The sequence below is a fragment of the Macrotis lagotis genome, chromosome 2 (genome assembly GCF_037893015.1).
Source record: "Macrotis lagotis isolate mMagLag1 chromosome 2, bilby.v1.9.chrom.fasta, whole genome shotgun sequence".
NCBI classification, from domain to species: domain Eukaryota; kingdom Metazoa; phylum Chordata; class Mammalia; order Peramelemorphia; family Peramelidae; genus Macrotis; species Macrotis lagotis.
In genome coordinates, this window is record NC_133659.1 from 103,559,410 (window position 1) to 103,586,248 (window position 26,839).

At 35.2% G+C, this 26,839-nt stretch overlaps 1 protein-coding gene across 5 annotated transcripts in view; it reads left to right on the forward strand.

The window, feature by feature from the left end:
- The window catches only part of ZC3H11A (zinc finger CCCH-type containing 11A), a 38,895-nt gene extending 12,844 nt beyond the window's left edge, over positions 1-26,051 (forward strand). For 4 of the 5 annotated variants that reach the window (XM_074222425.1, XM_074222423.1, XM_074222424.1 and 1 more), the window contains 14 exons: positions 112-235; positions 7,242-7,445; positions 7,581-7,697; positions 7,989-8,069; positions 9,226-9,336; positions 16,802-16,861; positions 18,381-18,479; positions 18,936-19,004; positions 19,397-19,906; positions 20,240-20,319; positions 20,718-21,060; positions 22,855-23,021; positions 23,358-23,425; positions 23,857-26,051. In XM_074222425.1, the coding sequence (XP_074078526.1) occupies positions 112-235; positions 7,242-7,445; positions 7,581-7,697; positions 7,989-8,069; positions 9,226-9,336; positions 16,802-16,861; positions 18,381-18,479; positions 18,936-19,004; positions 19,397-19,906; positions 20,240-20,319; positions 20,718-21,060; positions 22,855-23,021; positions 23,358-23,425; positions 23,857-24,115 (2,292 nt within the window). In that variant the 3' untranslated portion in view covers positions 24,116-26,051. The remainder of the gene's footprint in view (positions 1-111; positions 236-7,241; positions 7,446-7,580; positions 7,698-7,988; positions 8,070-9,225; positions 9,337-16,801; positions 16,862-18,380; positions 18,480-18,935; positions 19,005-19,396; positions 19,907-20,239; positions 20,320-20,717; positions 21,061-22,854; positions 23,022-23,357; positions 23,426-23,856) is intronic. The other variant, XM_074222426.1, reaches the window with a different exon arrangement.
- Positions 26,052-26,839: the final 788 nt, after the last annotated feature.

The following is a 26,839-nucleotide window of genomic DNA, read 5'->3' on the forward strand; positions in this document are numbered from 1 at the left end:
ATCTCAGAGTCCAATCATTCATGGTTTCTTATAGAACAGTAGTACTCCATACCTTTAACCTGTGTGTATCTTTCTGCTTCATTTCAAATTTGATTTTTTTTTTCTCTGCAGAAAAAGCGGAGTGAGATTCCATGCTACTGGGAAAATCAACCTATGGGATGTCAAAAATTAAATTGTGCATTTCATCACAACAGGGGACGCTATGTTGAAGGCCTTTTCCTACCTCCAAGCAAAAGTAAATTCTGTTTTTATTTTAAATAATTTCACACATTTTTTTATCATTCTTATGTTTTCTGTTCTTGATTTTTTTATCATACCCACAAAGACTTTCAAAACAAGCTTGAATTTATCAGCTCTAAACTAAATCCAATCCAAGCCAATAAACACTTCTTAAAGATGATCTATAGGTAAGTCCCTATGCCTGGTGTTGGGAACACACAGAAATCCCTTCCCTTATCAAGGAGAAAAGGAGAAGAATTAAAATCAATATAACAATTCTTATTGTTTCCTCTGCCTTTTTTTTATTTTCCCAGTTACATATTATAAAAGTTTTTCAACATTCATCCACATGCATATGTATAAGTACATAATTTCCTTCTACCCTCCCTTCAGCAGTGAACAATCTGGTGAACATTGTACATGTACATTTGTGTTTAACATGTTTATATATTAGTCATTTTCTATATAAGGAATTAGTTCTAAGTGAAAAGAAAGAAAACATGGCATAGGAAAGTGAATATTAGTGAGCATTAGTGTTCATTCAGATTCTGTAGGTTTTTTGTTTATTTTCTTCCTCTGCGTGTAGATAGCATTGTCCATAACTGCATTGTCCTAGCTCTCTGAACTGCTGAAAGGAGCTACATCCTTCAGAGTTGATCAACTCATAGAATTATTGTTAACATGTAAAATGTTCTCTTGGTTCTGCTCCCTTCACTCAGCACCAATTTCTGTAATTCTTTCCATATGTCTCAGAGTCCAATCATTCATGGTTTCTTACCTTTAACCTATGTGTATCTTTCTGCTTCAAATGATTTTCCTGTAAACAACATATCATATGATTATAGTTTTTAAATCCATTCTGCTATTCACTTCCATTTTTTGGGAGAGTTCATCCCATTAACATTCACAGTTAAATCTAAATCTTTATTTCCTTCTATGTTATCTTTCCCCGATCATACTTTTCTCTTTCCTCTTATTCCTTCTCGCCACTGTTTTATTCCCTTTCCCCTTTAACTTTTCTTTTAAATTTAAATTTTAAGTTTACTTTCATTTATACCTTCCCTTCTTTCCCTTCCCTTCCCTTCCTCCCCCCCCCCCCCCCACTTACTTCCTTTTAGGGGAATAGATTATTTATAAACCCAATTAGGAATCTATGTTATTCCCACTCTGCACCAAATCTGTTGAGTAGGATTTATTCAGTGTTTACACCCTCCCTTCTTTCCCTCTACTCTAATAGGTCTTTGTGCCTCTTCATCTGGTGTTAATTATCTTTTTATTTTTTTTATTGTTTTAACCCTGTCTTGTCAAAATATTCTCCTTTTATCTGACCTGATAAAAGTACTATTAAAGTACAATAAAACAAAGGTTGGTTGGTTGATTGATGTGGCAGTGCTGCATATTCACTTCCTTTCCTCTTCTGTCTCATTAGAAATACACTTGAATCACATCAAATTATAATTACATTATACCATAGCCCTTTTTCAAGTACCCTGCATGAGCATACAATCCTCATGAGCCAAATCATGCAAAACCAAAGTCATTTCATGAACTATTTGTACCCCACCCCCCAGCATTTTTCCTCCAATTGTCACCAAAACTTAAAGCAAAATATATCGCTTCATGGTGTTTTCACGTCCAATCCCTCTAAATATATTCTCTCTCTCTCCATCTCTGTGGTGCTCCAATAGTCCTGTAGTCCTTTCCAAACCAAAGTATCAGGTACAGTCTCTCCCACTGTTCCTTTAGCACCCCAACCATGGCTGAAACCCTCTTTAACTAAATGATATAAATATATAAATATAAAATTGCTTCCTAATCTCTTTATGTCCAACCCTTCTAAGTACAATCCTACCCTTTGTTCCTATAGTACTATAAACCTCCAAGTATCTAGTAAAGTCAAGTCACTTCTTATTTAATTATGTAATGAACCTCTTAAGTATTCCAAGTACTGGGAGATGCTATAGGTCTCTCTTAAGAACTTTAGCATTGATTATAAGGCATGGGAGACACTGACACAGGACCATCCAGCATAGGTTACCCCTATCAGAGAAGGTACTGAGATCTCTGAGCACAACAGAATTAAAGTAAGTGAAAGAAAACTCAAGATATGTATGTTTAGAGTAAACACCTCGGGTGTTCACATGGACTATTTGTGCCCTTGGTAGAACATTCTGAGCTCGGTTTGGTCTGATTAGCCACTTTTACACTTGGAGGCACTGTAATTTGTCTCAAACATAGTGATGTCATTTTGGTGGTCTTGGATAACTAAGGACTAGAACCAGTCATGCCATATCCTCTAAGTACAATCTCTTCAACTATTTTCAACCCTTTAACAATCCTAAAAGAAATACAATTCCTAAGAGTTACAAGTGTTATCTTCCCTTGTCGGGGCATATACAATTTAATGTTCTTGACTAACACTGGTCTTTTTTTTTTTTCCCTTTCCATTTATCCTTTTATGCATTTACTTGAGTCTTGTGTTTGAAGACTGAATTCTCTGTTCAGTTCTGGACTTTTTATCAGGAAATTTTGGAAGTCCTCTATTTTAATGAACATTCATCTTTTCCTCTGACAGAATATGCTGAATTTTTCGGGGTAGTAAGTTCTTAGTTATAATCCAAGGTCCTTTGCCCTCTGATCCTTAAATGAGGAAGCTAATAAGTCCTGTGTAATTCTGGTTGTGCTTTCTTTGTATTTAAATTACTTCTTTTTGACTGCTTGCAGTATTTTCTCCTTTATTTAAGAATTCTGAAATTTGACTATGATAGTCCTTGGAGTTTTTATCCTGGGGGCTCTTTCTGGAAGAATTCTGTGTATTCTTTCAAGAGCTATTTTGTCTTCAATATTTGGATATTTAGACAGTTGGATATTTGGACAATTTTCTCTGATAATTTCTCTGATAATTTCCTGAAAGATATTTTCCAAGTTCTTTTTTTTTTTTAATAAAGGCTTTCAGGTAGACCAATAATACATAAATTATCTCTCCTGTGTTTATTTTCCACGTTGTTTGCTTTTCCTAAAAAGATATTTTGTGTTTTTCTTCAGTTTTTTCAGTCTTTTGACTTTGTTTGTTGGAATCTTGATGTCTTATAGATTCATTAGTTTCTATTTGTCCAATTCCAAGTTTTAGGATTTTATTTTCTTCAGTTAGCTTTTGTGCTTCCTTTTCCAGTTAGTCAATTTTACCTTTTGCCAAGTTGTATTTCCCTTTCCAGGTTGGTCGATTTGAATTTTGGATGTTGCATTCCTTTTCCAATTGGTCAGTTTTATTTTTTTGAAAAGTTACTTTTTGCCCAGTTGGTTATTTTTAACTTTTAAATGAGTTGATTTCTTTGGTCAGTTTTTCATAATTTTCCTGCTCTCATTTCTTTTTTCTCTTTTTCTTATTTTTTTAAGCTATTCTATAAGGTTTTGAATTTGAGTCCAATTCTTAGAATCCTTTGAGACTTCTTATTTAGGAAATTTGTCACTGTTTTCTTCTTGTGACATGTCATTTTTATCATCTCTATCTTTATAATGGCTTTCTATTGTTAGTTTTTTTTTTGCTCGTTTTTATTGTTTGAACTCTGCTCCTGGGGAATTAGGAACTGTAGATCCATGCTTTTTGTGCTGGGGTTGGTATCTGATTCTGGACTTATCATTGGCCAAGAAGTTGCCTATGCCAGGCATTGCTTATGCAGAGACTTGTTTCCTCCTTTATGTCCAGGCTCTGCCTATGCAGTGGTTTTTTTCCCCCAACCGAGTCCTGTCTTTTACCCCAGTGTTCCCAGGCTTCAGATTTTGTTTGGGGTTGGCACCCTCCCTGCTGACTTGCTATCTAGCTTCAGGGACCTAGATTGCACTGTGGCTAAAAGCCTCCCACTGGTTTTCCCACTTTCCCACCTAGTGGCCTTACCTCCTCTTTCCCCTCCCTACCACCCCTGAAGAGAAAGACCTTTGTTGAAGATCCTCCACAAAGTCAACAGTTGAAAACATATTTCAGCCTTTGGGGGGGGGGGGATCTGTATCTTTATGTCTGTGTAGAAGATTCATTTAGTATTGTTTAGGGAAAAGCTTCAGAAGCATGCTAACTTGCGCCACCATCTTGGCTCCATTCTGAAAGTCCCCCCCCCATCTCTTTAAAAATAGAATTTTATTAATAGTCCTTTTGTTAATCGCATACCTGAGTTATACTGCTCTTATCCCTCCTCTCTTCCTTCAGTCTCTTGAAAAATAATTCATAATGAAGGAAACAAAAAATGTATCAGTTTCTCTGCTTTGAGTGAAAAGAACTCTAAATGTCAAGATAATTGAAGTCCTTCCTTATCTAACATATCTTTGCTCTTTTCTTTTTCTTCTTTGCAGGAGATCTGTAGTACAGCAACGCCAGTATCATTTCTATCTTCTCCATCAATTGATCTTCATACATAGGCTCTCAGCTATGCTTCCTTATCCAGTTTATGAATTTTATTTAAAAATGAAATTTATATATAATCTTTGTTTTGATAGCACTATAATTTCCCCTTTCTACAAAAGACATCCATATAGATCAAAAGAATTCTTTTAAAAGTGAAAATAATTATATGGGGGGGAAAGCTGATATTATAATGTACCACACCCATTGATAATCCCCCTCTTCAAAAGATGAATGTGGGATATCTTTTTATACCTTAGGGCCATGCTTGGGTTTATAATTTAGAAATATTCAGTCATGATTGTTCTTTCATTTCCATTGTTTACATCATTGTAGAAATTGTTTTTCTTATTGTTTATTTCATTTTTCATCAGTTCACATAAGTTTTTCCTTGCTTGTCTCTAGCAGATTCATTATTCTCCTTGTTTCTTACAGTCCAATAATCTACTGTTACATTTGTGCACCACAGTTTGTCTAGTCATTCCCCAACTGATGGCCATTTTTGTTTGTGACTATAAAACTTTGATGTGTATGAAACATTTCTTTTTGTAAAATATAACTTCTTACTCTACAAGTGCAGTTCTCTCTCTCTCTCTCTCACACACACACACACACACACACACACACACACACACAGTTTTCTCTCTTAATAGATTTAACCTTCCCTATTCATATTTCAGTCATGGATCCTGTCCCACCAGTGATACCATTGAAGTTACTTGTTTCCTTGCTTTAGTTTACTCCAGTGCCCATCTTTTTTAGGGTCTGAAACCTGTTTTTTTGTTTTGTTGTTTACTTTGCTTGTTTACTTACTCGTGATTCAACAGACACATGTAGGCTTTTTTCTCCCTTCTCTCTTTTCCATTTAAAATCCTTTTGGTTGGGACAACTAGGTAGTGCAGTGGATAGAACACCAGCCCTGGAGTCAGGAGGACTTGAGTTCAAATTGGGCCTCAGACACTTAATAATTGCCTACTCTGTGACCTTGGACAAGTCACTTAACCCCACTGCCAAAAAATAAAATCCTTTTGGTGAGATTTAGAAAACTCTTAAGCAAAAATATTTTTATCCATCCTCACACAGTATATTCCATTTATGGCTAAGTATTTATCATTCCTTTATTTTAAGCTATGTTTTCAAATCCAAATTGTCTTCTTAATCGCTGCCTTCTTAATTAGCTTTTTCGTTCCAATATTGGTCTTTCTCTTCTGAAGCCCCATCTTCATTCTTCAGCAATAATTACAATACTTCCTGCTTTGGATTTCCGTAGAGTTTTTCTTCAAAGTTCAGCTTAAATGTCACCTTCTACGTGAGATTTTCAGATCTCCCCAGCTGCTTATTGCCTCCTCCCCCAAATCATCTTGATTTGTTTTATATGTAATTATATGCATACAAATTTTGTCTCCTAATAACATAAAAATTTCTTTAGATCAAGGGATTTATCCCTAATATCTAGCACAGTACCTGACATATGGTAGATATTTAATAAATGCTTCTTTACAAATGATACCACCAGAATCAGTCAACCAACAAGTTGGTCATCAGGTTTGAGATATCTGGAGGATTTCTCTCCTCTTCATTTGTACTGCCACAACTCTTAATTAAAGGCCTTGTTGCCACCCTCCTGGACTCATAATAGACCTCATTTCCACTTTCTCCTTCATCCAATCCTTCTTTTATCTCATGGTCAGATTTATCTTCTTTGTACATGTATCTGGTCAGATCACTTCTCTCCTCAAACCCCTTTAATTGTTCCTATTGCCTATTAAATAAAGGCAGAGTCCTTAACTTGATTTTCAAGACTTTCTATGATCTGGAACAACCCTATATTTCCCCTTTTCTCATAGTGTTGTTCTTTCTGTCTTTATGATACTAGAGTCATAATTGGACTGTACACTCTCTCTATGCTTTACTATCTCCAAGCTTTTGCTTGTGCTGTTCCCTGTTCTTGAAATGTCCTTCCCTTTCATCCACTCAACATTTACTTCAATCAGATACTACTATGTCATGCATGAAACTGATTTTCTTCATTCTGTGTCTCTTTTCTCCCTTCTCTGTGCCAGCTTGGCATAACATTTTTTTTATTTCCTCTTCCAACTATATACAATGGTAGTTTCTGCTAATCTTTTTTTTTGCAAGGTTTTGATGTTTTATCTAAGTTATGTATTTCTCTTAGCACTTACCATTGCATTGTACTAACTAAATAGCAAGTATTTATTAAACATTTATTGATTTGAATTTTTCAACATTTATTTAATAAAGATTAAGTAAATAAGAATCTGTTGCTGAACAGTTAAATTAATATAGATTTTGAAGGTTATCTACTATTTTTTTGCTACTATTTCTTTGCTTAACAAATGTTCTGATTTTTAGAACTCATAAGATTATTAGAAGTTAGTAAAATTTTTGAGATGTTTATATGTCTTGAATACAGTTGCATATTTGTAATTCCTCTTATAGAATATGAGAAATTACAAAATAGAAGATGATTAATTCATCTGAAGGGCATACATTCTAACTAGAATCTAAAAGGGACATAAGAAAATTTTATGAAAACTATTGAATCTAGTATATGTAGCAAAAGTCATTTGGAGTTCTAATTTTTTAATTTTTCACTTTTCACTTTTAGCTATTTTACCCATTGTGCCTGAGTCACCAGATGAAGAGGTGAAAGCTAGTCAGCTCTCAATGCAACAGAACAAGCTGTCTGTCCAGTCCAACCCCTCCCCACAGCTTCGTGGTGTAATGAAAGTAGAAAGTTCGGAAAATGTTCCCAGTCCCACACATCCTCCAGTTGTAATCAATGCTGCAGATGATGATGAAGATGATGATGGTAAGTATCAACTTCATTTTGGAGATTCAGAAACAGTAGAATTCAACTGAAAGTTACCCAGTGAATAAGAGGCAGAACCATCAAAGAAACTGTAAGTCTTCATCATTTTAAATTTTGTTTGACTTTGTTATCTAGATCAGTTTTCAGAGGAAGGAGATGAAACTAAAACACCTATTCTGCAACCAACTCCTGAAGTTCATAATGGATTACGCATAGCTGGTGCCCGTAAACCTGGAGTCAGTCTAAAGCAAGGTAAGAATAGGTGTTAAATGCCATTCCTTTACCCCAGAGGTTCTTAATCTTTTTTGTTCTGTGGATCCCATGTCAAACTAATGTCTCAAAAATCATAACATAAAATATATAGGATTACTAAAGAAAATAAGTATATCAAAGTCTTGGGCCTTTAGTCATGAACTTCTGTTCTTAGCTATGTCTTACAGAAACATTCACTAATTCCTGACCTTTTTTGTAAAGTTCCTATGATATTATACCCTGCCTCTTTACTGTTTCATTTCCTCATTATTAATCCCTTTGGCTTTGTAGGTGATAGCTTGAATTTTGGAATAAAAACTCTTGAAGAAATCAAGTCAAAGAAAATGAAGGAAAAATCTAAGAAGCAAGGAGGTAACGTTTTTGAGAATTTTTTGATGAAGTTTTCTTGAAATTGGGAATAATATTTTTTGCAAATATAAGAAATAAAATTAATAAATTGTTTTTATAGCTTCTTTTTTTCTGGAAAAATCAGTTTTGTTTTAAAGCTAAGGAAGTGACTCGCCCAGGTCTATACAGATAGTGTCAAAGATTTGAACTCTACTAAATTTTAAAATGCCAAGTTTGTATATAAGCAGTTGCTTTCTTGGACACTCTTATCAAGCATATCCTACATGATGAACAGCTTTATGGGTCTACTTACGTGAAGAATTCAGGTCTAAAAAGTGTATTTGGCACACATAAAGATGAGGAAGAAGTAAGACTCAGCTAGATAGAAATGAGTATGGTAACAAAGAAAAATAGGTTTCTTGTAGAGTAATTATTATAATTACTGTCAGAGAAGTAAAGGCAGCTTAAATTGAAGTGGCTTTAGACTTGGTCCTCTTGCTGTTTCTATAAGTGAATCAGTTTTAGAGTGACACTTTGAAGAATTATTTTCACAGCATCCCTAGGAAAAGGAAAGCTAGGATAATTATCTTCATTTGACTGAGTAGGGAATTTTGTGGTATAGAAAGAGAATTAATTTGCCCATGAATACAGAATAGATTGATGCCAGCCAGACATGGAATAAAATCCATAACTTTAAATCTTAGTCCAGTGTTGGTTCTTCTGTGTAAGCAATTACCAGCCAACATTTAGAGTTATATAAAAATTAGGAAAATAACCACCAACTTAAAGTTGGTCTTTGCTAGCAACAATAACACTTTTTGGTATGATTGTAGGAATGTAGATTTAGCACTAAAAGGGATCTTATACATATCTAGTTCAACTTTCTCATTTTGCAGATAAGATAACTGAAGTCCTGAAAGTTTAAATGAGTTGCTCAGAATAACATAGCTACTAAGTTATGAGACAGAACTCAAATCCAGATCTTCTGATTCCAAACCTTCACAGTTTTGCCTTTACTATATGTTACTAAGTAACTTTCCTGGTTCTGTAGACATAAAATTTTGGAAATCAGAAGTATATTACTGAGTTATTAAAGATCTACTGGGAGATACTTTGTCTTAAGTCTTAAAAATAGTTTTACTGTTTTCCTTAAATGGTTTTTGTTTTTTGCTTTATTCAGAAGGACCCTCAGGAACATCTGGTCACTTACTTCAACCTCAACCCATTCCAGGTCCTGAGAAAGAGAATGTCAGAACTGTGGTGAGGACAGTGACTCTGTCCAACAAACAAGGTAAGATATAAGTAGGGTTTGGATTTGTCACTGCCTTGATTATACAACTGGCAGAGCAAAAAAATGGATATTTGCCACCTTTGTTTTTGTTGAAGTATCTGCAGATAGAATGATGTTGATGATTTTGAATATGTTAGTATTTTATTTTTGAACTTTTCATGCTTACATGTATGCATTTATTTCTTCATTCAAATATTTGATTGCCTATTATGTGCCTACTATGTGCACTGTGGGGTATATAGAATGGTCTATGCCCACAAAGAGTTTTAAAATCTAATGGGAGGAGTTAAGATCTGTACACAAATTACTATAAAAAGAGGCAAAAACAAATGATTGGTTTATAAGAAAGAGAAATCAATTTTTATTGGGCTTGTTAGGGAAGATTTTGTGGAAGAATAGTGTTTGATTTGGGCCTCATAGGACTGGAAGATGAGAGAGTTCATTTTTGGCAAAAAGAAGATCTTGACCATGGCATAACTTATCTTTCAGGAAGTTAGATCCACTTAGAAGTTGTAATTTGATTAAGTAAACAATTAAATAGCTACTAGGCATTAGAGATACAAAGTTTGAAAAAAACAGTTCCTGGGCTGGCTAGGTGATGCAGTGAATAAAGCACCAGCCCTGGAGTCAGAATCTGAGGTCAAATGAAGCCTCTGACACTTAATAATTACCTAGCTTATGTCGCCTTGGGCAAGCCACTTAACCTCATTGCCTTGCAAAAAAAAAAAATTAAAAAAAAAACCAGTTCTTTCCCTCGAGGACTTTAGGTCTAAGAGGAGGAGTGAGAGATGCACAAATGCTAGAAAAAAAATAATATATTTTAAAAAATGCAAATTTAAATTAGAAAAATTAAATAGAACAGTTTGAGAAAGTCAAGGAGGGGCGGCTAGGTGAGGCAGTGGATAAAGCACTGGCCCTGGAGTCAGGAGTACCTGGGTTCAAATCCAATCTCAGACACTTAATAATTACCTAGCTGTGTGGCCTTGGGCAAGCCACTTAACCCCATTTGCCTTGCAAAAACCTTAAAAAAAAAAAAGTCAAGGAAAGGGAAATCACTTTTATCTGGGAGAATTGGAGATCTCCTGTTTATTAAAGCAGGAAGCACCTCAACTGGGCTTTGAAGAAGAAACATTAAAGAGGAGAGATTCAATAGGTAGTAACTGTTTATTAAGATAGTAAGAATATAAATTTGGCTACTAAGTTTAAAGCACTGGGAATACAACTACAAAAATGAAAGAGACCTGTTTCCAAGGAGCTTAAATTGTGCTTGGGGTGTACAATAAGGACATAAATATTATATAAACAGGGAAAGTGAGGAGAGCTAAAGGAGTTCAGAAACTAGGAACACATGAGTATAGAGAGAGTATTAACAAGCGGGAGTGAGGTGGGGGAATCAAGCCAAGCTTCATGGAGGAGGTGTTATAGTCACTAAACTTGAAGGATTCTGAAAGGAGAGGAGCATTTGGCCAGGGATAACAGATGACTTATGCAAGTGCATCAAAGCAGAGGATACATTGTTGTTTTGAAGGAACAACAAATTGTACAATGTAGTAGAATGTAAAGAGTAATGTGAAATGAGACTGAAGGACACAGGTTAGAGCCAGAGTTTATATTATTTCTGGAGGCAGTGAGAAGTACCAAATGTTTTGAAGCAAGGGAGTGAAATGGTGCTCCTTTTTCTTAGGAAAATTACTTTATGATACTTTATGATTTATGAAAGTTGGCATGCAAATGCACACTATCAGTAGGTAAGCTACCTTAGTAATTAAATTTGTCCATGGAAATCTATGAAATAAAAATAAAATGGACCTCAATTCTTCCTATAACCCTCTTTTACTTCTATAGTGATGGTGTCAAAGTAGCAGAAAAAAAGGAGACTGCTAAGAACCACATCATTTTTAGACTGTCAACAGATTTTAGTTTGACTTCTGTCCTTTAGCTCCCTGTGCAAAGACTGAGTGGGCACATTGCTAAAATTACTGAGTCATGTCAGTCTTGTTTTGTTTTGTTTTTGTAAGGCAATGGGGGTTAAATGACTTGCCCAAGGTCACATAGCTAGGTAATTACGAACTGTCTGAGGCAGGATTTGAACTCAGGTCCACCTGACACCAGGATTGGTGCTTTATCTACTGCGCCATCTAGCTGCCCTGAATCATATCACTCTTAACATTAGTGAAATAAACAAAACCAGAAGACAAAAATTGCAAGTAAATGTATAAATAGTAGGTACAGACGAGAGTTTTATAGTATGCTCAAAGGTCATCAAAAAACATTATTTCATGGAATATTTGCCATTATGTGTAGGAGCACTTAGGATAAATATTTGCAAAAGATCACCATGAAAATTGATTCTTGAGGATAAAGTGGTAGAAAAATTCAACAAAACTTATTGAGTCTCTCCATATTATATCAGTGTGTAACTCTGATACTTAGCTATTCAGTACAATAATGGGGAAAAGTGAAGATAAGGAGAAATACACAGGAAAATATGGTTCAGAAGAAAAGAGATGAGAGGTCAAAGTCTTGATTACCCAGAAACCTTATGCCACAATATCATTAATACTTTCTTCAGGAAAAAATAATTGGTCAGTATTAGACAGTTATCAAATTACACCACAGAGAATGAAATTAATCATATTTTAACAGATAGGAAAAGATTTATTCACTTGAGAATTATTGCTGAATCATCTGTCTGCATAGTCAGATCATCACTTCAAAACTAACCAAAATCAGGACTTATAATAAGAAAAGAACAATAAGAAAAATATAGTATACAATTATGATTTAACCTTGAAATATTTTAATTTCATTCAGAAGTTAAATCAAAGGAAAATAATTGCTACAAGAATACCAAAAAATACCAGAAAATGCCTTAGCAATCATTTGATTGCTTTTTTACCTTCAGAAGAAAAAAACCAGATTTTTGTTTTTGTTTTTGTTTTTACCATCAAGGATAGTGGAGATAATTAAATCCAGGCACCTCCTTTTTTGATAAGGGTAGTGAAAACTCATTTCCTTGAGTATAGTAATAAGAGGGTAAGAATAATGGTGACCTGGAAGGCTGCATGATAAAAATACCTCCAATCACAGAAGAGGCCATGTGTGGACCAGGCCAGTGATGACATCCATGGAGAAGCTTTTTTCTTCCTAGTCCTTCAGCTGTCTGAGGATCTACTTGATGGCCTGGATCCTAGGGCAACTCAAACCTGCCTGGAAACCTTAGGAATTCTTGTTTGATGAGAATGTTTCCTGGAATCAATCAGTGATTATTTATGAAGCAATATACCATGTGCTAACTTCAAATGACACAAAAAAGGGCAACAACCATCTCTGCCCTCAAGGAGAGATTGCCTTTAATGGAGAGACATACTCATCACTAAATATATATGGCACATAGAATCAGTGGAGGGTGGCTATAGGAAAAGGCCAGTGTAGATGGGGAGGGATAGACAAGGCTTCTTGCAGGTGAGGAGATTTGAGCTGAATCTTGATGAAAGCCAGGGAACCAAGAGGTGAGGATGGAGCACATTTTCACCATAGGACACAGAAAAGGGAAAAAATCTCCAGGACTGGAAAATAGTAGTTGCAGCAATATAATGGAATTGCTGAGTATAAGGAGAAAAGTAAATTGTAAGAAGACTAGAAAGAGAGGAAGGGTCACATTGTGAAGAGACGGAAGGACCAGCAATTTATGTTTGATCCTGGAGTTAGACTCTGAGTAAGGGAGTAATATAGTCAGACTTGTGCTTTAGGAAAATTGCTTGGCAGCTAAGTGTAGGAGGATTAAAGTAAGGTGAAAGTAGAAGGGGGATATTAATTAAAAAGTTATTGTAATAATCCATTCAAAAGATGTTGAGGGTTTATACTAGGGTAGTAGCTATGTGAATGAAAAAGGAGATTTTTTATGAGAGGTATTGTAAAGGTAGAAATAATAATAAGTTTTGGCAATGGGTTTGATGGGGGTGGTGGTGAATGAAAATAAGGAATTGATGATGATCTCAATATTTCAAGCTTGGGTGACTAAGAGGACTATAGTGCCCTCCCCAGAAATTGAGAAGAGAAGGATTTGTAGTAAAGATAGCAAATTCTTTTCCAGATCTTTTGAGGTATCAGCAAACCATACAGTTTATAATGTGACTGAAATTCAGAAGGAAGATGAAGATTATATATAGAGATTGGGGATTCAATCTGCAGAGAGATTAATGATACTATAGATGGAAAAGAGAAGAGAGCCCATGATAGAACTTTGGATCGCATTTCTAGCAAAGTACAGTGGGTAAAATGCCAAAAAGAGAGTGCCCAGAAATGAGGTCAAAGTTAGTAACATGGATTATGACTATAAAGGTAGATTAGCAGCTGGTTGTAGGGAGGAATGACACGATTGTACCTATACAGTTTGGCAGTGGTATGAAAGATGAATAAGAGAGAAGACAGTCTAATGAAAGGGAGACCAGTATGGACCAGTAGTCCAGGCAGGAGGCAATAAGAATCTGGGATGGTGGTATTTAAGTTGAAGGGATGAATATGAGAAACATGAATCAATCAAGAGTCATTGTTAAGGGTCTTCTATGTGCTGGGCTCTCTTTTAGACACTGAAAAATACCAAAAATAGAAATGAAACCATTAATGCCTTCAAGGAGTTTCCAAGGAAACAAATATGCCCACATAAGTAAATGCCAAATATAAACAAATAAATATAAAACAATTACATTAATGAGATACCTTTGTAACTGAGGGATATTATGTAGCATATTCTACTCTTGGATAACTAAGTGTTGGAAAGTTTTTCCTTATTGAAATCTACCTCTTTGTAGCTTCTATCCCAGTGCTTCTAGCTCAATCCCCTGTGAAAACTATTGTAATATAGTATGTCTTCATGTGACAACCCTTCAAATACTTGGAAACTACTTTCCCTTCTCCCCTCCCCCATTCCACTAAATCTTCTCTTTTCCATGCTTAAAATACTCATTTCTTTTAGCCAGTTCTCATTTGGCATACACTCAAGGCCATTTACATTATCCTGATTTACTATTATCTGAACTCTTCCATTTTATCAATGTCCTTTCTAAAATGTGGCACCCAGAATGGAACACAGCATTCTAGGGTGTCTTGACAAAAATAGTACAATAACTCAGTCCACTCTCTCTCTTCCTCTCTATTCTTTCCCCCACTTCCCCAGCTTTTCCACCCAGTTCCAAATTCTGACTCAATGTACCCTGAGATCACATTAGTTTTTTTAGCTTCCATACCACACTATTGATTCATATTAAGTTTGTAGCCTAATAAAACCCCCATCTCTTCAAAATTCTGTCCATTTTGCATTTTGTACTTGTGAAACTGTTTTTTTGTTTTGTTTTGTTTTGTTTTTTTTAGGTTTTTGCAAGGCAAATGGGGTAAGTGGCTTGCCCAAGGCCACACAGCTAGGTAATTATTAAGTGTCTGAGACCGGATTTGAACCCAGGTACTCCTGACTCCAGGGCCAGTGCTTTATCCACTATGCCACCTAGCTGCCCCTTATCCACTACGCCACCTAGCCACCCCTGGTTTGGTTTTTCTTCTTTGGAAACTAACATTAAAAACTTTATTTTCCTTCAAATTCATCTTTTGAAATCGAATCTTCATTCAGTATAAAGTTCTAATTTCTTGAAATCTTTTTGGACTGTGACTGGCTTTTAGATTTCTAGTTATTTCTTCCAGTTTTGTCATTTGCAAATTTGATTGTCATTTAAATCTTGATTCAAGTCATTCATAAAATTGGTAGATATCACAGGGTCAAGCAGAAATCCTTGAGACACAACACTGGAAGATAAGTTGATACTGTACATCATATTATCCTGGTTTTCCTATCTTTATCAGGACTTCTTTTTTCTTTGTTTCCTTGACCTCAGTAGTTTCTTAAAGCTTATGAATTTATATGGTGTACTATAGTTGAAAATGTAGTGCTTTCTCAAATCTTTTTTTCCCCCTCACCTTTCCTCTTCAGTTCACTATTAAGTCTGACTGGTGTTTTGATACTTTGGTGAATTCATTATGACTTTTCCCTTCATTGATGTACAGAGTACCTCATCCTGTGTGATTTGTATACATGTTCGTCCATAAATCATCTTAAGGGGAGTTGCTTACTGGATAGCCTTCCTCTAGCTTTTTTTTGGGGGGGGTGGTGATAATGAGTAGGTACATTGGTACTCATGTGGAACTTTTGATTCGATATCTGTGGCATCTCTTAACTGTTTCTGTTCCCATTGACACTACTCTAGACAGGATTATAAGCATATTTTTCCTTTTTATTCAATTCCTGCTTCTTCTCTTCCAATAATTCTTACCCCACCTATTCCTCCAATTTTTTTAATTTAGTATTTTGTGTCCCCCCCATTACATATAAAAACAATTCTTAGCATTTGTTTTTAAAACTTTTAAGTTTCAAAGGAGACCCTCCTATCCCACACCCCCCCTCCCCATTGAGAAAGCAAGTAATTTGATATTTGATACAGGTTATAATCTTACAGTAATTCTAGTTGAATCTGTTCACAAGGCAACATATTAGCTAAATATAGTAGTATGTACAATGTTGCAATATATGAGCACATAGTCCTTCACCTCTACAAAGAAGTTAAGGAGATATGTATTCTCATCTTTTCATTAGGACCAAGCTTGAGGCCTTTTCTAAATTTTCTGTCTCTTCCAGTGCCTAATAAGGAATTCTGTCCACAAATATTTGTTAAATTCAAGATATAAGCTGATTGCTATGGAGGAAAGAACATGAATGATTACATGCTGGATTAATTGACTCATGTTGTATTTTGTTAAATATTCTTCAATATTTATTCATGTTTTTCACTTCGATGACTGCTAAGAATTGCCACATTATTTAATATGCTGAATTGTTTTTATTTATTTGAGATGGCCAGAAAAACAGTCCTATCCCCATCCCTTTACAGAAATGGGAGACACAAAAGGAGGAATAACATTGCATGTAATGTTAGATTTTTTTTCTTCTATATGTTTATGGAGTTTCTGTTTTTTTCCTTTCTTTTTAAAATTCTTTTGTTACAAAAGATAAACTATAGGAAATGGTGTGTGAAGAGATCTAGGGGAAAATCTAGGTGACATAAAAAAAGACAAACTGTTTTGCAAAACTAGACTTAGAATGAGGAAAGATTTGAGTGTGAATCCTTTTCACACTTATTAGCTGAGTGACCATAATTATTTATGTAACTTGAGCTTCTATTTTTCTCATCTAATAAAAATTGAAATACCTAACTCAGATTTGAGCAGATCAAATGAGAGACTGTATGTTGGCACTTCATAAAACCTTCAAGTTCCACACAAATGTCAGTTTTTGTTATCATTTTGAGGCCACTGTTCTTAGTATTTTTTGGGTTATTGCCAAGTGTCCTGCATTCACCAAGCACTAATGGTTGTTAAGGATAGTAAACTTTAAGCTATTTATTGTTTGACATTTTAGGAGAAGAGCCCTTGGTACGACTGAGTCTTACCGAAAGACTAGGAAAACGGAAGCTCTCAGGTAAGGATATATTGTGCAAACATTCTTTTGTTTGTGTTTGTAACAAGCTGTGGTATATTAGAAATAGCTCAAGTAGTAAAGCTTCCTCAGAACTTCCCTCAAAAATAAGCTTTTGATGTTGCACCACCAGTCCTATAGACAGGTCTTATGGACATTATCACCAAATTTATTTCTCCCAATTCTTTTTTTGTTCTGTATATATATACTTCATCTTTTCAACAGTTATATGCATTAAAATTCAGGTTTTATTCTTAATTGTTCTTTAGCAGACTTTGAGCCACCAAAACCATGAATAGTTCTCCTCTCTTCTTTTTTGTTGTAAAAAGAAAATTTTAAGCAAGTTTTTTTAGAACAAAGACAAAATTTAGACTTAATAAATTTTTTATGTGGAGATTTCAGTTAGCTGAAGCTTCCTATTTATTAATAAGTATACTCACTTTCTTAGCCATGTGTTTCCTATTTAAAGAATAGAATTAAAGCATTTCTCTGATTTTTCCTGTCTTTTTAAAAAAGAACATTAATATATTTTCTATAACTACCTTTCCGTGATGTACTTATTCCCTAGGTTGGAAAAACCTCCTGGTTTCAGAATTTCCATTCACACCATTTTAAATACTGTTGACAAAGCAATTTAATAGTGCCTATGTGGACAATAGTAGTAGTATTTTTATGGACAAATCTTTAAAACTCCTTTACCATTTTAAATTATATATTTAGCTGCTAGGATTCCAAAGGATAAGAAAAGATAATTGTCATTTTAGTGAAGGTTTTGCTATTAGAAATATAAAACTGTTTATAAAATTGTTTTTGCAACCTAAATACTTCCTAGAGCTAGAGAAAGGAAACTGTATAATAAGCTCTTGGGGATTCAGAGTACCTACAATGTCTTTTACTAATTTTAAAGTCTTACAAGCATATATTTAGGAAAATTGGTCTTTGAAAACCTGGAAAACAATTTAACTATTAGAAATCATTATATTTAACTAGCTTATACCAGACAAAATAGTAAACTGAAAAGAGCTCCTGCGTAGGAATCAGAAGGCCTACACTTTGTTTCTGACTTTCTCCTCTCAATTATTTAAACATTATTTCTCTGAGCCTCATCTTCCTTAGTTATAAAAGGAGATGATTTATATTCAGTGATCTCTAAAGTTCCTTTCAGTTTTGAAATTCTATAAGCTTCTTGGTTTGTTTGTTATGTTACTTTGGTTACTGGAATTCATCTGTTAGTCAGTTAGAATTTTTTGCACATTCTTAGTTTTGACTTTAGTTTATAATGAGTCCCATATTGAAGGTTATTCATTTCTTTTTCATTCCCTGTCCTGTCATCTTACTCTGAAAATTTCCTTACCTTTTCTGAGGTGGAGTGTTGTCAAGTTTCAAAGAAACTTTTATTATTTATCATATAAATCAAAAAAAACCACTAATGTCAAGATTTGTTTGCTTTTTCCTCTTCGTGTTTTTTCTTTTGAAAAAAAGTTGTTTCAACTAAATTCATATTTTTCCTTTGATCTAAAAGGTGTTGACAATGACCCTCCACTAAAACGAAGCCTTGCTCAGAGGCTTGGGAAGAAAATTGAGTCTCCAGAAATGAATACTGACAAAACACCAAAGAAAGGTACTTGTTTCATAAATTTTTAAAATTACTACACATCTTTTACATTTGCCACTTGCTTTGTTGGCAGTTAAGGCTCTCTGGTTCCCAATCTATCATTTTATTTGCTTTGCCAGTTGTACAGAAATAATTTTTCAAATTTATTTTCCAAAATACTCTAGAGGTATGTGATTGATATGGAAATCATTTTGTCAGAATCAAGTTGTTGGGGTCAAAGACCAAAAGGAAAGATTTTGAGAAAAAAGATGTAGATGTATAAATGGAAAAGGCAGAGCACAAGGGACATTAAAGAATACTGTCAGTAAGAGAAAAGTGTCAGCTTCATTATGGAAATTGAAAAGAAACACATGAAATTTAATTAAATTCCAAAGAGAATTCTTAGTTTAATGATTCTGTGTACTCGTGCAAGCAGATTTGTCTTTATCGTGTCTTTATTGTTTTATTCTTTTCATTTTTCAGTTCAAGTTTCTAAGTCTCTGAAGGAGAGATTAGGAATGCCAGCTGATCTAAACAGTATGGAGACAATTGGTAATAACTCCTAAAACTGATTCCCATATTTCCTACCTCCCATAACAAATGTTTTCTCTAATTTGGTCATTCAAATCAGATTAAAGATTAAACTTTTCAACAATAGTCATCCTTATTCCCTCATAAATAACTTACTTGTCCTTTCCCTTCAGTTTTCTCTGTTTCCCCACTCTCCCATTTCCAGTCATTTTCATTTTGTTAGACACTTTTCACTTCTCTCTTTTCTGTGTATTTTTACCCAAAATGGTTGTTCTTTAGTCTGAGCAGAAATTTATTTCAAAAAACGTCGCTAATCTATAGATTCTGAGGTAGATAGCTATGCTAGTGTACCATTTAGAAAACAGCTTTCAAGTGGCACAAAAGTATATCAAAAGCTATTTTTCTTGTGTTAGCAGAACGATCTGCTAAAGGTGGAGAGATCCACGTGAAGACACTTGAAGAAATACGTCTTGAGAGAGCAAGCCAAAAACGAGGAGACTTGCCAACCAAAATCAAGAATGAAGGACCCCATAAGACTGAAGATTCCAATTTAGGGATGAGAAGCTCTTCTGCCATCCGAATCAAAACGTTTTCTGAGGTCCTGGCTGAAAAGAAACACCGGCAGCAGGAAGAAGAGAGACAGAAAGCTGAGAAGGAAAACCCTTCTGTTAAGCTCAGAATAGAGAATGAATCTAAGAAACCAGTAATCTTGCCTCCCACCACCACTGTCAACAAAGGGCAACTTGAGGAGCCCACAAGTAAAGCAAAGCCTATGCAGGAAGTATACATAAAAACCTTGGAGGAGATCAAGCAGGAGAAGGCATTGAGGGTACAACAGAGTGCTGAGAATAGCACCAGCTCCCAGCCACAGACTGAGACTACTCCAATCATAAGGAGACTGCTCCGCATCACCAAAAGAACAGGTAGCAAAATTATTTTGTTTACAAATTAATCTTTGATTTATAACATCAAATCATCTTTCAGTCTAAGATTTAATTCAATATAAACTGACTTAAGGGGCGGCTAGGTGGCGCAGTGGATAAAGCACCAGCCCTGGAGTCAGGAGTACCTGGGTTCAAATCTGATCTCAGACACTTAATAATTACGTAGCTGTGTGGCCTTGGGCAAGCCACTTAACCCCATTTCCTTGCAAAAACCTACACACACACACCACACACACACACACACACACACACACACACACACACACACACACACACTGACTTGAATTTAAAGGGAGTTTGATTTAAATATAGGTTTAAAAGAAGAGAAGAAGCTTGGTGAAGCGGTTGAAACTACATCTCGTATTGGTGTTACCCGAACAGAGGCTGTTGAGGTGAGAACATTATCAAAATGGTTTTCAAATACTTTCCAAGTATGCCTTTTTCTTCTTATATTGTAACTAATTCCCTAAGGTTCTGTCCCTTGTTGATGATTAGAAGTAAACAATTTTCTCTCTTACTCTTCCATTTTTTAAAGGGACGCTTTTTTCATCTGGGTAACCTGGGATTTATTCTTTTTTAGAAGATAACACTAGCTTTTAAGCAATAAAGATCAATTAGACTGTGGAAGAAAGATAAACATTATGCATTCCATGCTCATTATTACAGAGTTCTCTTTGCTTTCCATACTTTTTGGAAGCAGTACTGTGAGAATTTTCTTACTTTGCTATTTCTTTTGGACCTGATCTTTTATTTTAAGATGCTAGAATTAAATTCAGTTGGTCTTTTCTAGGTTTCTTCACAGCCTTCAGATGAGACCATAGGAGATGGTATTTCCAAAGTTCAAGTCAAGAAATTTGAGGATATCATGAGAGAGAAGCGCATGCAGAAACAGCAAGAGGTTGAAACACTACAGAAGGAGAAAGCAGTTTTGATACCCCTTCAAGAAGAAGCAGCACCTAGTAACATCCAAGTGACAGAGAAATCAGAACTGAATACTATGCCAGGAATCACCCGCCAGCTGACAAAGCGCATGCCAATAAAAGCCCAGCCAGTAGAGATGGAAACTTCAGGAATTGGGGATTCAATACTAAATGTGAAGTGTGCAGCACAGCCCTTGGAAAAAAGGGGTAAAGGTGAGAGTTTTATTTAAAATGTCCTGAAGAATGGGTTTCTTTATACAGTGAATCACTGACTCACTTGGAATAATAGCTGAAAGGTTGCATTTTTGTTGTTTTCTGACCTTGCTGAAACAAAGGAAAAAATATTTTGAAAATTCAAGAGAAAAATGAAAAGAAAATTTTTTCTTCAGAATTACAGCTTGGTGTTCCTAGATCCACTGTAAGTCCACCGGTGACCTATAGAGATCATAGGTTTTAAAGTGGAAAAGTACCTTAGAGAGTATATTAATACAGACCCCTGAATTTATAGATGAGAAAATGGTGGAAAAAAGCTTTACCCAGGAAATCAGATAGTTCTTAGCAGAGGAGAATACTCGGGTCCTCTGGGACCAAGTTCAGGATTTTTTCTTTTATATCAAGTTCTAGTGATAGCTGTGGAAATATTTACCTCCTTACTCTAAAAATCTCAAATTCATAGTATTATAGACTGAATAAGAGGAAGGAACATTAGAGGCCATATGATCTTACTCTTAAATACATGAGAAAACAAGCCCAGTTATGTGATTTATCTGAAGTCACAAAGGAAAAGAAGTATCAGAGCAGAGATTTGAAGCCAGGTCCTCTAGTTCAGATCCAGAACCAGGGTTCTTTCTCTCACTTAGTGTCACCTCTACTGCTGTTCTTTGTTGTGAGGCTTCATATGATGGGGGTTTCAGAGTTAAGATGTTTTTCTCCATCCCTCATCAGTTGTTTAGTCATTAAGCCCTCCAAGTCCTTAATGCTCAGGTGACCAGGATCTTCCACATCCTAGTGTAAGATATTTCATTCCTAGCCAGTAGTCAAACATTTCAGTATATTCAGCCAAAAACTAAGTTGTAGTCTTTAACTTCATCTGTCCAAGTGGTCATTCCCTTCTAATGCCCTTTTTTTAACCTTCAAAAATCCTGACCTTATAAGAAAAAAAATGAACATCCCTTCTTTGCCATCAAATTTTTACTGTTCTACATAGGACTTCAATTTAATAAGTTATGGTTGATAAATCATTTTAAGGGTTGTAAACACAGATATTTATTTTTATATATCTATCTATACATGGATATCATAATTTTAAAACTGAGGATACTGATTCTCACTTGAGGACAGTGACATCTAGAGTCACTGGTTAAGTGACATTTATAATACAGAGTCATCTCTGTATTATTAATAATAAGTGAGGAAGGATTCAAATTCAGGTCTTTCTAATTCCAAGTCTAGCACTTTATCTAGTATACAGTATTTTACATATAGTATTCACTTTTGATCTTCACAAGCCATCAAAGTAAAATAGTTTAAATTGTTGCTTGTCCCCTTTTTATAGTCCAGGAAACTATGATTCATACAAATTGAATAACTTGTCCAAAGTTTCATAGATAGTATATAGTGGTAGAGCTGGTCCTTGAATCCTGTTCTATTGACTCCAGTGTTCTTTCCACTTTCATTCTTTATCACTTAAATCATTAGAAGTGGATAGGCTTGATAATGGAGATACTAGGAGTTGGAGAGTAGCAAGTGATAGTTGTCTACAAAGTTAAGTGATATTTTTTTATAGAGTTTGTAGCAATTTCAAAATCCTATCCAAAACAACAAGAACAGCAATTTTATGTGACAGGTCATTTAAGGGGATGAATAAGAATATATGTGTTTTGTCAGTTAATGTGATTAGACATGGGGTTTTTTTTCAGTTTTTCAATACCATTATCCCAGTTGTATTCTACTAAATTCCTGTCTGTACAGTCTCAATAGTAACCAACTATCATCTTCACCTTGTAGCTAAGCCCAAGGTTAATGTCAAGCCATCTGTGGTTAAAGTCATTTCAACCCCTAAATTGACCACCAAACGAAAGGCAGCTGAGGTCCACCCTGCTGTTATTGCAGCTGTAAAGCCACTCAGTTCCAGCAGCATTCTTCAGGAAAACCCAAGCAAAAAAGCAGCTGTGGTAAGAAAATTATATGTATAATATATAAATAGAAGTTTTTGTCAGAAAAGATGAAAATCTACTTCCACCGTTCTGTAACTTTCATACTATATCCTGCCATTTCTTAATACTTTGGGTGTTTATATTATGAATTCTTTGCCTTCATGAAGAGAACAAACATTTGTTCCATGGAAGGAACAAGGTTGCACTCACAAATAGTAGTTATCTTCCTGAAGTTGGCGAGTTTTATCTCCTTCTCCTTAAGAATTATGCATTGAGTAAGGGGTTGAGCATCAGAGAATTGCTTCTCTTCTTGGAAAAGACAAGTAGACATTGATATACAATGTATTTTCACAGGCTGCTGTTCCACTTCTCTCTGAGGACAAACCAGTTACTGTGTCTGAGACAGAAAAAACTCCAAATAGGTAAAACCTCTTCTTTATTCCTTTTAGTTCAACTTTTGTCACTGTAAATACCTGCGTTCCCATTACTTCTTATCTCTGGAGAACCTTACCATGAACCAGTTCTTATAGATACTCCAAAGTCAACTAAATTTATGAATGAGACTGCTAAGCAAGTCCCTAAAATATTGCAAGGAAAATGTAAAAGACAGGATTGATGTTCAATGTCACAGTATGTATTTATACATTGATTTTTCTACCTTTCACGATATTCATAAGATAGTCAGCACCTGACTATGATTGAGTGTCCCAAATAAGATGTTTGAATTCATGATAAAGAACTGTTACCAGATCAGAAACATTCTCATGATAATGTGATATCCTAGGGACTGATTTTAGCCAACCAGTGGGGCAAGATAAGTTTTGTAATGAAGAATTCTTTTTCCTTCTCATAGTCTTGATTTGCCTCCAAGCCAAGCTTCTTCTGATTCCCCACCTCCAGAAGTTTCTAGTCCTTCTTCATCCCAAGTGGCAACAAAAAGTCGCCGACTCAGCTCTACCTCTTCAGGGAAGCCTCCCCTTTCTGTGGAGGATGACTTTGAAAAGCTGATCTGGGAGATCTCAGGAGGCAAATTGGAAGCAGAAATTGACCTGGATCCTGGAAAGGATGAAGATGATCTTCTGCTTGAACTATCAGAAATGATTGATAGTTGAAAGTGGTGACAAGATCACTTTAAAAAGCTCACAAAAAACCTGGATTTTGTTTCATCTATTCTAACATTTGCCTGAGGTGACTATTTCTCTAGGCCAGGATTTGCCCCAATCAGAAGCATACCTCAGAAGTATATATATATATACTTGTTTGGGCCTCCTGTGGGTCAAATTAAAGAGAAGGCCTTTGGGCAGCTATCCTGTCTATTATTGTTTAGCTTTGAGATAAAGTTCCTTGTCTCATCCCATCCTGTTCCCTCCTTCTCCCATTTAAAAAAAAAAAGAGAAAATAGAGATTGGGTTGGGGAGGTATAAAGGAGCTTAAAGCTTTAAGGTCTATGTTAATTCTGGCTTTTTTCTTTGGGTCTTCTTTGTTGTGAATGAACGGATACATGAATGGTTATTGGAGTTTGAAAAAGATGAAGACAGCTGCTACTACTCTTAAGGACCAAATTTTATGCTGCCACTGAGCAAAATACACTCAGCCTTTGTTACATTGTCTGTCATTTTGCAATGTATATTTAAACTATAAACATAGCTTTAGAGAGGGCTAAGCAGCTACAGGAAGCAAACCAGAATAACATGGACAATTCCTTTAGTTTTGGTGCTTCTGCTACTCTGAAGGCTTCTAACTAGCAACAGCTTATTTATTACTACTGTAATTAAAAAAAAAATTTTTTTTTGCTTGAAAGTGCCTCGGTGGTCCCAAGAACTGCTGTGTTGCTGGGATACCCTGGTTTCTTCAAAAGAAGTGACATGATCTGAAGAACCCTTTTCTCAGCATGAAAGTTTCTTTTCCCACCCACCCCCCAGCTAGTCTTCCCCCAAACTTTTCCACTACCACTGGCATTGAATCACCAGGAGTTGTGTGAAAGGTTATAATATTTTTGTTTTATAAATTTGTATTGCTGCAGTTCCAGCAAATTCTCTTGCCCAGGATTTCACTACCCTTAGCCACCTAGAAAAGAAGCCTAATCAGCTGCTGATTTTCTTGTGAACTATAGCAATACACTGAACCCCACTGTAACAGGGATGTTTAGATGCTTTGGAGGTGTATTGTGTACCTTCCATTTTTGTAGATGATTTTTTCCTACTTCTGAATTGACTTTTTTTTTGTTCTTGACGTCCTCTCCACATCCCCAGGGTTTTAGATTTGTGCTAGTATAAGCCTATTCAGGCTTGTGTTCTCAGAAGGAGATATATTGCATTGTAAATATTTGTGTTCATATAGTATTTTGAAGAAAGGGAAAGAAAACTTGTCCATTTTTATAATTCATTGTAGGTGGTATCTTGGTTCCCATAGGGAAAATTGACCCACCTGTCATATTGGCTCCTAAGGAACTGCTGTTGTAGGCGGCTCATCAAAAGGAGAACTTCATGTAATCTCATGGGAGGGTGGAGAATGCCACAGGACTACCCATTTGGCCTTGTTTAAGTCTGAATGGTAATGCACAAAAAAATTAACTCCTGAAATTTATATATTTAAGGAAAATAAACAATCCCCACCCAGCCCTCTGCAATTGAAAGTATTTGTTGTATGAGGACCCCTTCCTAAGGCCAAGCATGGAATGTTCTGACTCCATTACCGGTTGCTTCCTCCCCCTTCCCCATTTCATTCTTGAGATCTGCACAGAGGTCTCTAATCCCTTTTGTAAATAACCATTTTATTTTCATTTTTTATGATTTTGTTTGTATTCTATTTAAAGCACTTGTATTATTAATCTGTGTCTGAATCATTCATGTTCAGCATCATTTGAACCATTAGTCATTATGGAGAAAGACATTTGTGTTTTAAATAAAACTGGTGTAGGAAATTCTTGGCAGTGTGACTTGTATATAGCCTGTTAACATATTATCAGTGTCTCTGATATGGCAGATGCCACCAGTCAAATTATTGTTCTCATTCTATAACTATAAATACCTTGATTTTTCAATTCCTGATTTGTTCTCCACAATCTTTTAATGATTACATGTAAGCAAATAACTAAATATCCAAAGTATAACTAATAATTTAGCTGTATTATTTAAAGGGATTTGAGCATTATAGTAGCCATATCATCTGCTTTTCTATAATAATGTTAGAAATGGTCATTAGGATGAATGTAGGTATGTTGCACTTTTTAAAAAGCACAACTTTAAAAGCAGCTAAATAAGGAAGAGATGATTTGTTTTACAAAAGTATTAACTGAATATTATTCCTTAATAGTTAGTAGCAAGCATTTAAGATTTGCAAAACACTTCATAAATATCTCATTTTAGCTTCCCAATAATCCTGGAAGTTAAAAGTGGCTATTACCTCTATTTTACTGATGAGGAAACTGAAACAGGGTGAATAACTTCCCCAAGATCATATGTCTGGTAAGAATGAGCATATTTTCAGTGACACTTGTAACTTCTCAGAAAATCTACCCTATCCCCACATATCTAAATCCTAACCAATTTAAAAATGCTACTTCAAGTATTCCCAATACCTTTAATTTTAAGTAACCTCCCAACTGTTTCATTACTTTTCAGTTTCTTACATATGGATTTATAGTATAGTTATGTATACATAACTTCTCTAATATAGAGAATTGTCTCTATATAGAGAGTTGTCAGATATCTGACAACTGAGTTCATTTAATATAACCCCTTCATTTTAAAATTACTATAAGCTCCTGGAAATGAAAGATGGTCTCATCTTTTTATTCACTATAGCACTAACACAATGACTTTCTATATATTAAG